Source organism: Cricetulus griseus, assembly GCF_003668045.3.
Source record: "Cricetulus griseus strain 17A/GY chromosome 1 unlocalized genomic scaffold, alternate assembly CriGri-PICRH-1.0 chr1_0, whole genome shotgun sequence".
Classification (NCBI taxonomy): Eukaryota; Metazoa; Chordata; class Mammalia; order Rodentia; family Cricetidae; genus Cricetulus; species Cricetulus griseus.
In genome coordinates this window covers 182,375,707-182,393,501 of record NW_023276806.1, presented here as the reverse complement: position 1 = coordinate 182,393,501, position 17,795 = coordinate 182,375,707, and the positions used below count along the sequence as shown (strand labels likewise).

Genomic DNA, 17,795 nt, shown 5'->3' with positions numbered 1-17,795 from the left:
GTAAGACCCTGCCTCAAAATACAAATCAAATTCTTCTTTTGCTTAATTGCTCCAATCCAGAGAATAAACAATTTTTCCCTTAATTCTTAAGGTGCAACTCATGCACAGCATTGGCATGGTAGAAACCTTACATAATTCTTCACTGTTTTCTTTTTTTCCCCAGACAGTACCTATTGAGGATTCTTTTCTACATCCAATGGGCATTAGTAAAGATGACAAGAATTGCAAGATAACAGCCTATGCAAATGAATTTAAAGTTGGATATATACATATATATATATATATATATATATATATATATATATATATATATATATATGCACTGGAACTAGTATGATTTAAGTTGCAAGAAGATGCAAACACCAGGGTGTGGAAAAGCTGAATTCACAGGATATCTGAAAAGGCAAGGAAAGGCTTAGAAGTTGAGAAGTTATGAAGATTTCTGTCCTAACTTCAGCAAGTAACTAAAGCTACTTTGTGGTTAAAATTCAAAATTTGTTTTAAAAATATAATACTGTACTCACAGATCTTGAAATTATTAAGGCATCAATCTTCTGTTACAAAAAATTAGTGAGACACTCATAGTAATGACACAGTACTACCCGGATATTTTTGCAATCATCAGTAAACAAATTACTGAACCATGAAAACTGTTTCATGGGGTACCTTCAGATAGCGCTCAATGTTGTTCATCAAAATATCGATTTCTTCCTTGGACCACATCCCCTGCTTCCATTTGTGTCCTTTAAAAGAAATTAGCGTAATTTAATAAAAGAACTACTACACAAAATACCCTTTGAGAGGAATAAAATACAACAGATTTTCTTTGTGATAAAATTGCCACTGCAAATAGAACTGGGCTAATCTAGTTTTTCATTTATCTGAAACATCCTCGAGTGCAGTAATTATTATAACCTACTGAATAAAAATAATGAAACTATTTTTAAAGTACTACTTCTCTTTTGGAAGTATAAAACTGCTGGGACAAAAGTAAGGAGAGTCAAATCATACTCAAAAGATTTTGGAAAACTTTCTTTTATTAAAAAAATTAATTTTATAGGCAAAAGAATGCCCATTGAAGATTCTAGGGCTAAATAAACATAATCGACCAGATACCAAGCAAATAAATGTTAAGAGCATCCACAGTACTGTGGCTGAGATTATTCACGTGTCTCTGCATTCTTTCTTTGCACACCACCACTGTTTGGCTCATTGATAACAGTTTCCCCAGCTATGCTGGTGAGCAGCACAGCACTGTAAATGCTATCCCACTGAAGCTTCTAAGAGACTCTCTAACACAAGTAAGACTCACTTTCTCCTCTTACAAGCAATAACTGTAAATTATAACTCTTAAATGTCACCACAGTTTATCTGTTCAAAAATAACATGACAAAACTTAGTCTGTGTTAGAAATAAAAAGGTAATAGTCATTGTAAATTAAATGGCATAATGGTATCATTCATGGTGAAATTTAAGTCCATCAGAAAATTCAATTCTATTATTTGGTTCCACCAAGGAAGTCTCGATTCAGAATCTTGATGACAACAAGCCTTTTGAGCCCCATGGCTTCCGGTACCAGGATCCAAAGTTCAGTTTATCATACCTTTGTTAGTGAGAGAATCCTTATCTTCTTTAGTTGTAAACCATGCTTGGCTAACCGCTGAAACTTCCTCAGTACCCAATGGAGATATTTCATCTAGTTGATCATTCTGTAAAATCTTTAAAAAGAAAAGAAAAGATAAGGAGGGAGGGGATGAGCAGCTTGATTTAATGCCCAAGTGAATTCACATTTGCTGATGCTAGGAATTATAGAATTCTTTCATGTATACACTGTCTTCAGCTTTTTATAATTTGGGTCAATACTGCTCTATTTAAATCATTATAGGAAGCTGGGTATTGTGGTACATAACTAATATCCTGGCATTTGGGAGGCCAAAGCAGGAGGATTCTGAGTTTGCAAGCCTGGGCTATATAGTAAGATTCTGGTCAGAAAATGAAAATAAGATATTCAGCTTTTACCCCTAATATCTGACTCTGGATTTTTATTATTAAGACCAATTAGAGCTCGTGCTACAGGGTATAGTTGTGTAAGCCTTTATTCCCAGTACTTGGGAGGCAGAGGCAGAAGCAGGCAGATCTCTCTAAGTTCAAGGCCAGCCTAGTCTACACAGTGAGTTCCAGGAGAGCCAGATCCATAATGAGATCCTGTCTAAAAAGAAAATGAAAAACAATCAACCTAACAAAAAAAGACATTCAGCTGGACTGTGGTGGTGCATACCTTTAATCTCAACACTTGGGAGGAAGAGGCAGGCGGATCTCTGTAAGTTAGAGGCCAGCTTGGTCTACAAAACTACTCAGAGAAACCGTGTCTTGAAAAACCAAAAAGATATTCCAAAATCATTTGGGTATTTTGTATGCAAAATGAAGTTTCCATCCAGTTGATATCAGCTTCAGATAGGAAAATGTGGTCTCCTGTCCTTGGATGTTATGTCCTCAGGGGTAATTTTTTTTCTCACCTAATAGTTTCTTCACAAAAGATTATCTGACAAATTAAATTACTGCAAAACTACTGTCTGCTTTACTTAATTTTGTGTTAGCTTGTGAAGATAGTGTTCAAAGAACTAAGATTGTGTTAGTTATGATTACAGCAACATGATCTTTATACACTCATCACTGGCCAGTTTTAGTATAGTCAATCTAAGTAGGCATGAAGAAAGCTACACAGAACAGACTTGACCCTGGGCATAAAGGGAATGACATTGTAAAGAGGACATGCTTGATAATAGTGCTACCACATCATTTATGAGGCTGTCATAGGCACATTAGCTTAGGGACAGTCACATGATTAACTGTCATTCAGTTTAGTCTCTGGCCTGAATAAACTGCTATGCTAAGTCACTGCCTAGTGGTAAGTTCCAAGAACAAATGGACTGTTTCTCTTATAAACAGAAACTGCACTAATCTGAAGAGGAACTGAAGTTTTGTGGGAGACCTGTTTGCTCTGTCCCCCGAAACCCCAAAACTGTCAATAAACTGGCATTTGATGCAGAGGAAGGAGTCCATGTTCAGCTGACCAGAATAAACCAGAATTTTGGGGTCAACTCAGATGGGGAGAGAGGGAGACAGGGAGGAAGGACGAAGGGCTCAGGAGTTTCTTGGGCCTTTTTGGATCTCGGAAAAGCAGAGGAGGGTTTTCTTTGTCACTTTTTGGATCTACCAGGTTCATACCCTACTACCTGACTTCCAAGTTTTTTATAATAACAGATAATCATTACACCTGGCACTCAACATGAGGTGTCACTAAACCACACCACACCAAGGTGGTGAGCCTGCCACTTTGCTACCACAGCCGTGGCCAGCTTTGTCTCCTTCCCACAGGTCTTCTGTGCCTGTTTTTCTGCATCCAGAGTTTTTCTGTTGCAGTCTTCCTACAGTAGCCTCCACCTGCTGCCCACCCCTGGCCCCAGATGTCACTGGGGTTATCTGCACCACTACTGGCTTATGTCCTCACTTCACACCATAGGGGCCTTCCCTGGACCAGGTGTGCTGAGCATTGATACCTAGCTTCGCCCCATCCCTCCAGCTGAGTGCCACAGACACAGTTGATTACACTTGTGCATAGCTCTGCCTTCACTGTCATTGCCACCAGATCTGGTGAGGCACCTGAGAATTCTTAAAGGGAGGATTAGGCTTAAATCAAAGAGAGGTGGGGATCTTTCCCAAGTTGAGAATTGGAAGTATCACAATGCAGGAAGGTAGGACGCTGTTTAGTGCTACTATGGAGAGCTTAAATGGAAAAAATAAAGGGGATAAACAACTTAGCTGGGACTGACATGTCAATCATAATTATTATCAGTTTGGTAATTCATATCTTATTCTTAAAAAGTGGTTTGACAACTGTGCCAAATATGTTAGACACAAACTTTAGAAGGATTTACTACTGGTTAGAAACCAGCCTTAGAAAGACCTACTAATGAAAATAAAAGCCAAACAAACAAAAAACCCTTAAGACACAGCCAGGAGAATTTAGAGCAAAACCTCACAACACTGCATTATGAAACTGAACAGGAGAGGCCCAAGGTTATTAGAAAACCAACCTTAAATTTATCCAGTTACCATACAAGAATGACCACCAGATGACAAGTAGCCCCATGGCTGTTCAAACGCTATTAGAACGCTTAGAAATGTTAGATTTGAAGCAACTGAAGGAAGCAGTCATTTCAATTCATACTTTGTAAGGCAGATAGATATCATATTCATGGGTCACTCAGAACAGAATTATTCCACAAGACTAGAAAGTTTTATTTACAGCAATATTAGAAGCTAGTCCTCAGTTACAATGAAAAACATGGTAGAAAGGAAGCTAGGATCATAGAACAGTGAAATAGGGCTAGAGGTATTGAAATTTCCTAAGAACAGCATCTTAGTGCAGGTGAATAGCTGATAAAGACAGTTTAGATTTGATGATCATACCTTAGTGATATGTCATATAGCAGCTTTGAATGCTTGGGACAGGGCTGAAGAATCAGAAAAGAGCTCTGAGTCATTTATTAAAATTATACAAGTCTCAAATGAAGCCTTCACTGATTTTTTTTTTTTACAAAGACTGACATCAGCTATAAATAGAACATCAGATTCAGAAGTTAGACATTTTCTAAATGCTAATGAGAAAGTAACAACAGCTGGGAGACATTAAACAATAGTAACTACTGAATTAAATCAGCTTATATGTTTTAAAGATGTATTGACCTCAGAATGAAAACCGTGTTATGTTGAGGAAGAGTTTTTGCTTTTGTTTTCACAGAAGAAGAAAAGCTATGGATGCCATCAAGACTGATAAAGATTAGATTCAAACAGGAAAGACCTCATGATTAGGACAGTTTGACAGTTCATCAAACAGCTTGGTCATTCAATCCAGACTAACAAGTGCCTTTCTTCAGGTTTGAAAAAAGTACTAATAAATTTTCACAGTTAAAAGATAATATTTTTTCTGCTGCCAAAAACCATTTTGCATTAACAAGGATATAACCTGCTAAAAAAGGAACTCCTCAAAGTTAGGGCTGGGGCAGCATTTTGTTTTTGACTTTCCAGGAGAATGAAGCATCCAACTAAGGAATCTGAAGACCACTGAACAAATGAGACACCCAAATAAAGGAATCATCCAGAGAAAATATGACCCCCAGAAGAGTAAATTGGCCTAAAGGCATAGCACATTTCCAACAGGAGAAAATTTCATAATCTTTCCAAATGTTTGTTTCTGATGTACTCTACAGACATGTAAAGCAAATGACCATTTGCCATCAGTCTTCCTGACCTGAATTCAATTCCCAGAATCCACACTATGGAAGGAGAGAATCCAAACCTACAAGTTGTCCTCTGACAATCACACGTGTGCTGTGTGCTATAGCATGTACATGTGGGAACACACACACACACACACACACACACACACACACACACACACACACACACATGAGAGAGAGAGAGAGAGAGAGAGAGAGAGAGAGAGAGAGAGAGAGAGAGGAGCTACTGCAACAAGTATAAGCACTCTGTAACAATTTTAATTTGTGTCATACATTTAGACTTTTTTTTTAAAAAAAGACGAAACAAAATTTTTCTAAAGCTGAGAACTGAGACAGACTAGACGTCATCTAAGGCAATCACAATTCTATAGGCCCTGGCATATGTACTATACATTAATGAAATACCTATCAAAAGACCTAAGCACATATAATGCCTTGTTTTAAAATCGCTCATGCTTGTAATCCCAGCATATGAGAGACTGAGGGAGGAGAGCTCCAACTAGTCTGAGGACAGCCTAGGATATGGAGTGAGACTCTCAGAAAAGAACACAAAACAGAACTCAAATGCATCAGTTCCATGGGACAGTCAGATTCCCCCCTCTAAAAACTAGCTGTACAGCAGAAGCAAGTCTATGAATTTCAGAAAAATGTATGCCATATGGATTTCTTGGGCAGTTAACATGGTATAGCTCAAACTTCCCTGACGAAGAGTTAAAATTATGAAGTCACTGTAAATGACCATTGAGTGAATAAATAAGCGGTATCAGTAACTTTCAATATTGTCAATAACGATAAGTTTATTATGTACAGCAAGAGACTGAAGGTTACTAACATACTCAATGTGTGAACAGTAAGTCCTATAATATTTTGCCCTAATTACACTATTTTATACACAAATCTTAACTACCCAGGCTTTACTTGGTGTGCTATTGCTTTTTTAATAAAGACTGGTCTACAAAGCTAGTTCCAGGACAGTTAGGAATATAAAAAGGAAACCTGTCTCAAAAAAAAAAAAAAAAAAAACCAAATCAAGCAACGACCAACCAACCAAACAAAAACCTTGTCAATATGCAACCTTACAGTTCATTTGGTATGGAGTCCTCAGGCAAACTGCAGGGTCCAATGGCAGTCCTATTTTAATTTTTCTACCAATCTCTCAATAAATTACAGTAATAGCTGTATAATGAACACCCCCCCCCCAACTATGAGGAAGAGTTCTTCTCTTTCCACATCTCTTGAACATTTGTTGTCAGGTATGCTGATAATAGTCATTTCTCCCTGGGGTCAGATGGTATAGAATTGTACTTGAAGTTGCAGTTCCCTGACAATTATGGGTACTGAACACATCTAAAAATAGTTACTGGTCATTTGTGTTCCTCTTTTGAAAAATTTCTGTTCATTTGCTCATGTGCTGACTGGCAGCATCTTTTCTGATTCTGGGCATTAGTCCCTTAATTGGTATAAGACTGCCTACAGTCCTGTGGGCCTGGTTGGCTTTGATGACTGTTTCCTCTGCTCTTCAGAAATTTTGCCTCCTTGATGCTAGGGGCTAGCTCCTGTGCTACTGGTATTCTGGGCAAAAGTTCTTGTCTACCACATTATCTTGAAAGGCATCTCGTTTTCTTCTAGATGTTTGACGTCTTTTTGAATAGATTTTTGTCCAATGTGAAAGATAAGAACAGAATTTCACTCTTTTGCAGGTAGAGGCTTACTAACATCATTGTCAAGTAGACTATCTTTTTTCCAAAGTATGCTTTTGGCAGCTTTGTTAAAAATTAAATGGCCATAACTTTGTTATTTTCCTAGGTCCTCTATTCTACTCCATTGGTCTACCTGTCTATTTTTATGTCAGTACCTGGCTGTCTTTACCATTATAGTGCACAGACTAATTTGAGGTCTGGTACTACAATGACTCCAGCAGTGTTCTTGCTCCTTAGGACTATCTGTCTATTCATGACCGTTTGAGGTTTCATATGAATTCTTGTATTACATTTTTTATAACCCTGTGAAATATGACATCAGAAATTGGAAAGGTATTGTATTAATTCTACAACTTGATTCTGGTAGCGTACAATCACTTCCATGATATCAATTTTACCAATCCAGGAACATGGACTATATTTCCATTGTCTAGTTTCTTTTGTGATTTCCTTTCCCCATATCTTAAATCTTTTGCTGTAGAAGTCTTTCACTGCTTTGGTTAGATAGAGTCCTTTAAGTAAAATGTCATGTGGTCTATAAATGCAGATAGTTTGATTTCTTCCTTTCTCTTGTCTACCTGCTACAGCTAAACCTTCTGGCATCCTATGGAATAATAGAGGGGAGTGTATATCCTTGTCTCATTTCTGACTTCAGAGGAGATAATCTCAGTTTGTCTCCATTTAATATAAGGTTGGCTATAGGGCTGTTGTATACACCTTTTTTTTTCCTCTTTGAGGTATATTCCATTTATTTCTAAAGTCTCCAGAACTTTTACCATGTTGGCATGTTGGACTTTGTCAAATGCCTTTTCAGTATCGAATGAAATAGTACTAATTAATGAAAATGTATAAAATAGAATACGATTCAGCTCTAAAGAAAATGAAATAGTAAAATTTGCAGGAAAATTGATAGACTAACGAATGTTAAAGTGAGATCATACAATCTCAGAAAGAAGAAAACTGCATGTTCTTTCTCCCTCGTATGCAGTATCTAGTCAATAATAGACATCGAAGATGGGCAGGGGCAGCACACACCTTTCATCACAGCACTTGGGAGGCAGAGGCAGGTGGATCTTTGTGAGTTCAAGGCCAACTTGGGCCACAAAGTGAATTCCAGGATAGATAGGGCTGATATACAGAGAAACCCTATCTGCAAAAACAAACAAACAAACAAACAAACAAACAAAATGAAATTTGATTTGTCAAGTCCTGTTCTGAAGAAAGGATTTTTCTATTGCTTTAGGAAAACTGAAAAAAGTGCTGCCCATTGCAGCAGAACACACGTCTGAGGTATTCTTAGTTCTTGAAGTTATATATCAACCTGGAACTGTTGTATTTCTAAAAGGCCACTGTGATGTGCTTCATAAAAATGTTCTGATGTTTCTAATTTAAAATATTAAGTAATTTATAAAATGAAGATATGAAGCAAAGGATAAGGAAACTAAAACAAAGGCACAATCAGGCAGATATAAATTTAGAATACACACATATTTCAGATATGGCCCACATCAAGACAGCAACAGAAGTTCACATTAAGAACTTTAAGGCCTGTCACCAGCCAACCTCACAACACATGAGAATTCTAGTTCTACAAACACCAGATGAAACAATATGACCATAATCACTGCTATTAACAGCTCAAGCAAGATCTCCGGACATAGGCGAATGCACACCCATCATTTCCCATTTCAACAGCCATGAACCACTCTATAGGGAACAAATATTAAGAATCTATTTTTGTTTACAAAATGTGGGGACTAGAAACCTGAGTGACAGGTCTTAAATTATTTCATTGTTGTGATGTTGTCAAAGTATATGCTTATCATTTTTTACTTAAGCTGCATATAATAACCATGTTCCTCACTAAAGCCAGTTGAAAAGATGTACTATACCTGAATTTGTGTCACAGTTCCCTCAGAAAGTTCATCATCTGCCACCTCTGTGGTTGCCGTCATGGTCACCTCAAAGCTCTGATCATTTTCTGAAACTTCAAGAAAATAATGATTCATCTCTGCAATAATAACCATGGGATCTAATTACCCTAACAAAATTCATGGGGAAAATGTGATCATCTAATTTCCTAACATCCATCGTAACAATGTACTGCATGTTAGTTTGCTCAATAGACATGAGGAAGGTCATTTTATGGGGGCTTCTATTCTAATAATGAACAAGATATTATATTGGATGACACTTATAAGCCAAGAACAAAATAAAGCAGAGAAGGGAATGAGGTGGAGTGAAACAGTATGTTTGAAATTTTAGGTAGGAGCTGGAGTGATAAGACCTGGGAATGAAGAGGACAAAGGCTTTGCAAGAGGGCATGCTTGGAATAGCACAAGTATAATCAAGTCCATTGCTGCTGCGGCAGATGAAGTACAAACAGAGGACTGTGAGACCTGGTGGTCATTGAAAAGCAAAGATGTCAACTTCAACTCTGAGACCAGACACCACAGGATGATTCTGGGCAGAGAAATGATACCAACACCCTGATTTTAATAGGACTGTGCTAGTTGCTAGGAGGAAGAGTAGAAGGGCTAGAGTGAGATCATCAAGAGGCTAATGCTGTAGTAAGAAAGGACACACTGGGACTAGGTGGAGGCAGAAACAGTTCAAGTTCTGAGTAAATGTTGGTGACAGAGCCAACATGATTTGAAGACAAACTAGATGTATGAGACATTGAAAAGTCAAGGATGACAGGTGCTTTTTTCCTTTTTAAGTCTAAGCAACAAGAAGAAGAGACTACTATTACGCATTCATGAATTTTCAGGAAGTTAGTCTTAAAAACATGATGGAGATATTTACCAAACATCAAGAATTCAGGAAAAACTGCAGGTGGCTCTAATGTAAGTCTGGTTAAAGTAGGGTTGTCATTGCCAGAAAGAAAAACCACAAATTAAGATTACATGGGTAATGAAAAAGAACAGAAGCAGCAATATAAGAGCTAAGTCTGAGTTCTGGGGGGTTCCATATTTAGAGGTTGGTGTGATCTGTACAAGTCAAACTAAAAAATAGACACGTAAAAAGAAAACCAGAGAAAGGTGTTTCTAGAAGCCAGTGAGAAAAGCTTTTGACAGGTAAAACAAAATGAGAAAGAGGCGGAGAAAGAAAGAATACTGGATTTGGCACAAGATCTCTAGAGACCTGGAAAAGTTTTGGTAAAGGATGAACCCTGCAATGTGTTAAGGGAAAATGAAAAGACATGGAGGCAAGGACAGGCTATTGGACAGTGGCCAAAAAAGGCCTCAGGACTTTAGTTTACAGAAGAACATGTGCTTAACACTAATGGGAGTCATCAAGGTAGAGAATGAGCCACTAGTGATTCAGAAGGCAGACCTTAGAACTACATCTTTGAGTATTCAAAGACATGGAGCTGGTGCATGGAAAAGCCTTAGCACGCCAGGGTACTAGGATACACAGACACAGGTGAAGACAGAGGTGGGAATGGAGTGTACAGTGTATTTTCTCATTTCTTCAATTTTCTCTGATATAGAAAGCAAGGTTGTCCTCCGAATAAGAAAGGTGGAGGTGTCACATTTTGGGACAAGAAACACTGATCTCAGAGTAGACAGAAGAATTTGAGTGAGACTTGTATGACATATCCTGCCAGATCACATATCCTACTTGGAAGGGATAAAGCCAAGTCAGCTTGTTCAACCTGTCTTTCTCTCTAAGACCATTCAAATAGCTGTGTTAAACATAAACAGGCAAAACCCAATTAAGACAGGATTATAGTTTAACCAAAGAACAATGAAAGAAGAGAAGGGAAAGGCATCTGAAGGTAACTGCAAGACAGTGAATATAATGATTAATCACAAAACTCCCACTGGGGTAAGGAGAAAAGGGAGGACACAGTGCAGAAGAACAATGACAATGTGGCACCCCAGTGGGTCCAGAGCTGAAAAGGATGGCTGGAGCACAACAGAGGGACTGAGTTGGAGAGAGGGAGGAATAGCAGGAAACAGGTCTGAAAGGCCACAAGTGCACAAGAGCAACAAGTGACTCGAGTGGTAAAGGGAGCAGCAAATGGAGAACAAAAACAATGAGTGATTGGGGTCTCAAAAGAATCACCAAACCCACAGCTAATTCATTTCCATGAACATGAGCAAGAAATGGCATAAATGCACTGGCAGGTGACCAAGAAGGAAGTACTGAGCTAGGATGACTAAACTGAAACCTGCATTTCTAGTTAAGTATAAATCCTAATACTAATCAACCTGCATGAAGTCTAACAAATGATTCATGGTTTAGTGTGAGATATAGCATTCCATGTTCCAACCCTTGCTTGTGTCTCTATATCTACTTCCCTCCACAGGGAACAGCAGTCTTCCACTTCATCACAGAACACTAGTCTAACCCCTCTCAAGTTAACTGCATCCTGGTATCTTTTACTCAGTCCTGTCCCCGCCCCACTCCCATCCTTCCCAACTCCAGCAACCATTATTTTACTCCCTACCTCCAAGAAATCAATCTCTTCAGCTTCCAGTGACTGGCTTACTTCACCTAACACATGTTGTTGCTTTAAATGCAGCACTTTATTCTTTTACATCCAAATTAACATTCCACAATGTCCTCGTACATTTTTTTCATCTATGGACACCCATGTTGATGCCACATCTTGGCTACTATGAACAGTGCTATGATCATGGGAATGTGAAATGAAGGCATCTTCTGACATTATCTATCAACTCTACTCCAGGAACTGCCTTCATGCTGTTTTCCAGGATGGCTATACATTCTTTTCCTGTACCCTTGTTTTTAATTACAGCCATTCTACTTAACCTGAAATGAACTATCTCATTACCCATTATTGGTCTGTTCAAATTTTCTGTTTTCCCAATTATTGGCAGAGTCATTTAAAATGTAGCTATCTCTAAGTCTTTATATTTCTGTTGTATCAATTATAATTTCTCATTTTGGTCTGATTTTGAGTCTTTTATGATTAATCTAATGATTTATCAAATATATATGCTTCCCTCAAATGAGCATTTATATTATCCTTTTAGGATCTAGTTTGTTTCAATCTGATCTGGTACTTGTTATTTCTTCCCTTATGATTTTGAGTTTGATTTACTCTTGTTTTGCTAGGTATCTGAGTACATCACCTGGTTATGTAAACTCTTTCTTCAAAGTAGGCATTAACTGCTATTAACTTCTCTCTTAACATTGCTTATCCCTTGGGCCCAGATATGCCATGATCCTATCTTCATATGTCTCTAGAAATGTTTTAGATAGTTCTTTTGGATTCGTTAACCCATTCGTTATTCATTCAATGGCATGCTGTTTGATTTCTGAAGTCTCCCTGTTGCTTTCTAACTTAATTCAGATGGTGGTCTTTTGACTTTATTTTGAAATTTGTTGGAATGTGGCCTGATGGTCTATCCTGAAGAATGTTCCTTGTACTGAAGAGAGTATGTAATTCACTGGATGAAATGATATGTACAAGTCTATTATGGCCATTTGGTTTATAGTAAAGTTTAATGCCAATGTTTCTTGGTTGATTTTCTGTCTGATTTGTCTAGAGATCAAAATGGGAAACTAAAACTCTCAACTATTACTTTAGGCAGTAAATACCTCTTTATACCAGCATTTGGTTCATGTAACAAGTGCTCTACTACTGGGTGTGTATACTTGTTTGCAATAACTATTTCACCCTGTTCATTATGATGACCTTTGTTTTCCCATCTATAAATAAATAATAAATAAATAAAATCCATTTTACCTTAGATAATAACTCCTGATACTTTTCAATTTTTCATTCGTTGATTTTTGGTTTACTGTGTGTCCTTACAAGTAAGCTCATCTTAAGATTTTTGCCTTTTAATCCATGTATGGTGAAATTTAATCCATTTATATTTAGCATTAGTATTGTTAATTTATATTCTGGTAGTTTTGTTAAAATTGGAGTTTTCTTAGTATATACTAATTTCCTTTTTCCTCTTGGATAGTTGTTTCTCTGTACTGGTAAGATTTTATTAGTCTCTTTTTTATGTATCTTATACTTCTGAGTTTTATACTTTGTGTTTTTTTTTTTTTTAATAGATGTCCTTTTGATTGTAATGAAGGAGTCTCAGTATAATAAACCTGGTGTGGCTTGACAGAGTGGGTTGTCTTGGAAAGGCACTTTTCATTTTGAATGGTAGTACTTTGCTGAGTTTATTTATTTACTTGTACAATTTGAATACGTCTCATTCTTTTTCCTGCCTTTAGGAGTTCTACTGAGAAATCTGCAGCTAGTTCAGAGAAGACCCCACATATGTTGGCACTCTTGTCTTGGTCTTTGTTAGCTTGACTATAACATGCCTAAGGGAGGACCTTTCGTGAGTGAATCTATTAGAGGTTTCTCAGGCTCTTGGACCTGGAAGTACACATTAATTGATGACTTGAAAAGCATTCAACTGCCTTTTTTGCTGAATTCATTTCATATGCCTTCTAGGTAAGATGTAGCCATAGTGGTTATGGAGGTAAAGGACATGCTAATTTGTAAAGGCCACACGGAAACACGTCTACTCCAGTAGGCCCAACATATACTTGGTGGTGTGGTAGAGTGCTCACTGATGTCAGATGACTATGTGGAGATGAGGCTGCCCTAGTGGGCACAAGGAAAAGAACACTCATCAGTGTATACAAACTACACACAGTTACCTTCACAAAGCTGGGGGGGGCGGGGCGGCGGGGGACATGGGAGACGGCACAGGGATGGTGGGTAGGGTAGGACAAGCTGGCCTCAGCTTCTTAGGACAGGCGGCTTACCTACTTACACTTCAGAGTCAAGGGCTGAGGGGACAAATGCCCAAACTTTGTACCTTTACTATAGCTTTTATTATTTTTCTTTTAAAGAATACCTTCCTAAATTGATTTTATCAACAATTTCTACAAATGTGGAGAATACACACTCAGAGTCTAGCTTGTTAAGCTCAGCCTTCCATTAGACTGCAAATTATGTTCCACATGTAATGAGCAAATTGAGTATCGCATGCACGTTGGTGTCAACGTCTCCATATGTTTATTAGGTGATGAACAAAGACTTACTATTATAAAAATGGAACAAAGTGCCAGGTACAGAGTGAGCCTATGGTTATGAACAAAGCATTTTAAATAATGAACTAATCTGTCACAATTTAGCACAAAAAAATTGTTCAAAAAACTGTGGCTTATAAAATAATCCACATAGAATTATATCAGTGTAAGTAGGCCAGTTAATTATTAAAATTGAGTGACACAGTAGGAGACATTTAAAAACATGAATCAACAGGAAGAAAATTCATTTAATTCAAAACTTTAGGCATGAATATACTTGAAAACAATATTAGCCTGAACAGTTTTTTTTTTTTTTTTTTTTTTTTTAATGCATAGTAAACTGAAGCAAAATGGTTTCTGTCCTGTTCAATTTAAGCAATTAAGTGCATACTACTTGCTAAGATAAAATTTTCCATGCTGGAAACCTAGTCTTAATTTCATTGACTGGCTAAAGATACGATTTCATCTGATACTTATGTGTAAAGTCAGAATTCCTGAGAATGGCAATTTGTATTAAAGCACCATCAACAGCCACCAGGTTCATTTCTATTACCACAGATGAAGACATCTACTCTGGCTCTATAGGAACAGGGTTTCATATTTTCAGTAAGCCAATCAGAAATATGATCTACTGTTGTTGCTGGTATGCCTCTGCCAATAGCATTCCATCTGACTTATTCTATGTTCTTTGGAATCTAGCCTACTCTAAAGGCTGTTAGGATCTAAACATACTAGAAACTGTATTAGGATTAAGTAAACTAGGCACCTCCTTAATTTCCATTTTCCAGTGTGTGCTAGAGGAACCAGACGACTGCCAAGTGTCTGAATGCACTATCTCTCTGAGCTTTATTTTCCTCACTTCTATGTGTGAATGTTAATAGTACCTACTGCACAGCATGCTGGGCTGGGGGAAGGATGTGGGTTACAAACCTATTATACCCTTGAACAAGCAGGGACACAAACATATTCAAATGCATTTAAAATGCATTTATATATAAGTCAGAATAATCAGTAAAATATTCCTTTAGAAGGCTCATTATAAAGTCTACAGCAGCAGGTTGAGAGTGAAGAAGTGTTGAAAAGACTAGACAATATGTAAAGGCATTTAATGTTATGCTTGATATACAATAAACACTCGTTAAGCATTTGTTTAAAAACAATTTTTTGACTAAGTCTCCCTAAAAATGCCAATTGACTTGAACAAGCTAAAATCAGATTCAAAAGGGAACTGTGTTCTTAACAGACTTACGTGGGAGTGCAACAACTGATATGCAAGGAGTAGAGTCATCAATGCTCTGATCATCCTCAGAGGACAAACACAGCCTCTTATGCGGAGGCTCAGCACTATCTTCTGAGTCTATTTCATCAGGGTCTAGTGGAAGGGGAAACATAAAACAAACAAAATGTTCAAAATCCTCAAATAAATTATGAAAACACAAAATCTCTACCTAGTATAACCATCTCTGCAGCAATTTTCTTATCCATTTAAAACCATCCTTCCACCCACTTGCTCACACTAAAATTCACCCAGCTCCACAGGACTCAAACCTCACTGTTTTCTCCTTGCTTACAGTGGTATTCAGCCCCTGTTCTTGTCCCAAGAACAGAGATGAACAAAGTGCCACCTTCTAACTAATTTGGTTTTCCAAAGATTTCACACACAAAGAGAAGGGCTAGTTATCAGATTCATTCAAATATTTACTAAATGTCTACTACAGTCTGTTCTAAGTGTTTGGAACAGTACAATGAAGGATACCCTATCAAGAAAGGGTAACCTATGAAGGAAGGATACCTTATCAAGGAAAAATATCCTACAAAGGAAATGATGGTATGGTAATAACTAAATGAACAATTTCAAAATGGTGTACTCAGAGCTGTGCAAGTAGAATGGAGACACTGTCAGGAAAGCACAGAAGAAACACAGTCAGACTGAATGTGAAGGGGGTTCCTCCTGGAGGTCTCATGAGCTTGAAGAAAAAAAAAATAGGGAAACATGTTTGTTCCTTCTGGCAGGACAGCAAAATGTGCAGTAGAATTGAAGAAAGAAAAAAAAGTTAGGAAAATAAAATGACTATGAACTATTAGAACATAATCACATGAACTGTGACAACTGTGGCAGGGAGACAGGCTAGGGGAAAAAAATAAAGAGTGTCAAAAGTGCCCAAAATACTTTCTCAAAACATCCTGATAAGCTTTCAAAACAGCACCAAAAATGGGAAAACTGGAGAGAAGTCCAGAGTTACCCAGATGAGAAAAATAATCTGATCAAGCAAAGAAGACCCAAAACAGGGATAAACGGAGTTTTAAAACAGCATACCTCCAATTAAGTCATGATTATTCTTAACTATGACGAGAGACTACAAGTAAAAAGTAAAGTGCAGTTTGGAAAGTGTGTGGAAAGAACTGCTTGGAACATGTAAAATTTAGTAATTGAGACAGAAACATGAGCCATCATAATAGGTAGCTAAAATAACTGAGTGAAATAATTCAAGGACTACAGAGTAATAAGACAAAGTAGCTTAGTAAAGAACACACACACACACACACACACACACACATACACACACACACACACACACACCACACATCACAAGTTTCACAGACTTTTGAATCAGAATCATAAAATCCTGTTTCCTATACCAGTATCAGTCACTGGCAGAACTACTTATGTGTCAAATACACCTCTGGTAACAAATGATATAAAAATGAATTATAGCTATTGCACCATCTTCAGAGACTTACATCCCATGTAAACTGGTTACTAGACTAAAATTCAGTTAACGTAAAATACTAAAGTATTTTTTAAAACACAACATATAAATTAATATTAATCCACAATCCAAAGATACCATTACTTCTTCGACTACACTGGCCTAAGTAAGCTATGTGTGTGGGTGACAGACAAATGGAACTGAGACCTCCCCTGTTTCAATTTTAGTCAGCAAAGTCTCCTACCATTCTGAGGGCAATGAAGAATGAGGTTCCCGTCTGTGTCCTGAGTAAACGTCACAGAGTTCACAGTTTCGACTGTTACTGTGTCAGAGTCCTCTTCCACTGTGCTCATACTCAAATCTGCAGGAGAAGAGACTGCTGAAGGATTTAAAAAATCACTTCCAGACAGTACATGAAATCCATCTAGGTATCTGTTTACCGTCTTTACATGAAACTATAAAGGGGTGCAGATTTCAGAAACTGCCTTTCATAGTTTCTACTCACTATTTAGAATTGGGATCAATAACCTGCAAGAATCTGACAAACTCTGATGAATAGTCCCCTTGAGTTGATTTTCTTGCAACAATATCCTTTCTTTGTTTTTACAGTTATTTTTTTACCACACCCAAAGAAAACGAATGTTTGAGTTGTTTTTTCAGCAAAACTCAACTATTAGTTATGGTTCAGTATTTTCACTGGTAGTTTATGTACTATGTTCTCACAAGCTTTTTAACATCTGACTCTTAATGGTTTTTGAAGGAGGACACAGTGGTGATTGAAACCAGACCTATTTACACTTGGCCAATGGTCTGCCACTGAACAGGATTCCAAGCCTGGTATCTTTAGCTAATTAAACAAAGCTTTCACCTTGATCTAATAATCATTATTCTAAAGCACCTATTGTATTTAAGGCTTGTTACCCAAAAAATAAGAACACCAACCAAACCCTTCTGCAGTAGTAATGGGGCTGGGTCATACTTTGTTTGTTTGTTTGTTTTTGAGACAGGGTTTCTCTGTTTAACAGCCTGGAACCCACTCTGGACCAGGCTGGCCTTGAAGT

General features: G+C 37.5%; 1 protein-coding gene across 3 annotated transcripts in view; it reads right to left on the bottom strand.

Annotated features, from left to right (window-relative positions):
• Dmtf1 (cyclin D binding myb like transcription factor 1) overlaps window positions 1-17,795 on the bottom strand; it is a 47,067-nt gene that overhangs the window by 17,408 nt on the left and 11,864 nt on the right. For 2 of the 3 annotated variants that reach the window (XM_027393504.2, XM_027393505.2), the window contains exons 3-7: window positions 16,979-17,095; window positions 15,273-15,395; window positions 8,896-8,990; window positions 1,604-1,718; window positions 667-743 (exon numbers count right to left, since the gene is read on the bottom strand). In XM_027393504.2, the coding sequence (XP_027249305.1) occupies window positions 667-743; window positions 1,604-1,718; window positions 8,896-8,990; window positions 15,273-15,395; window positions 16,979-17,087 (519 nt within the window). In that variant the 5' untranslated portion in view covers window positions 17,088-17,095. Of the gene's footprint in view, window positions 1-666; window positions 744-1,603; window positions 1,719-8,895; window positions 8,991-15,272; window positions 15,396-16,978; window positions 17,096-17,795 lie in introns of those variants that run through there. The other variant, XM_027393506.1, reaches the window with a different exon arrangement.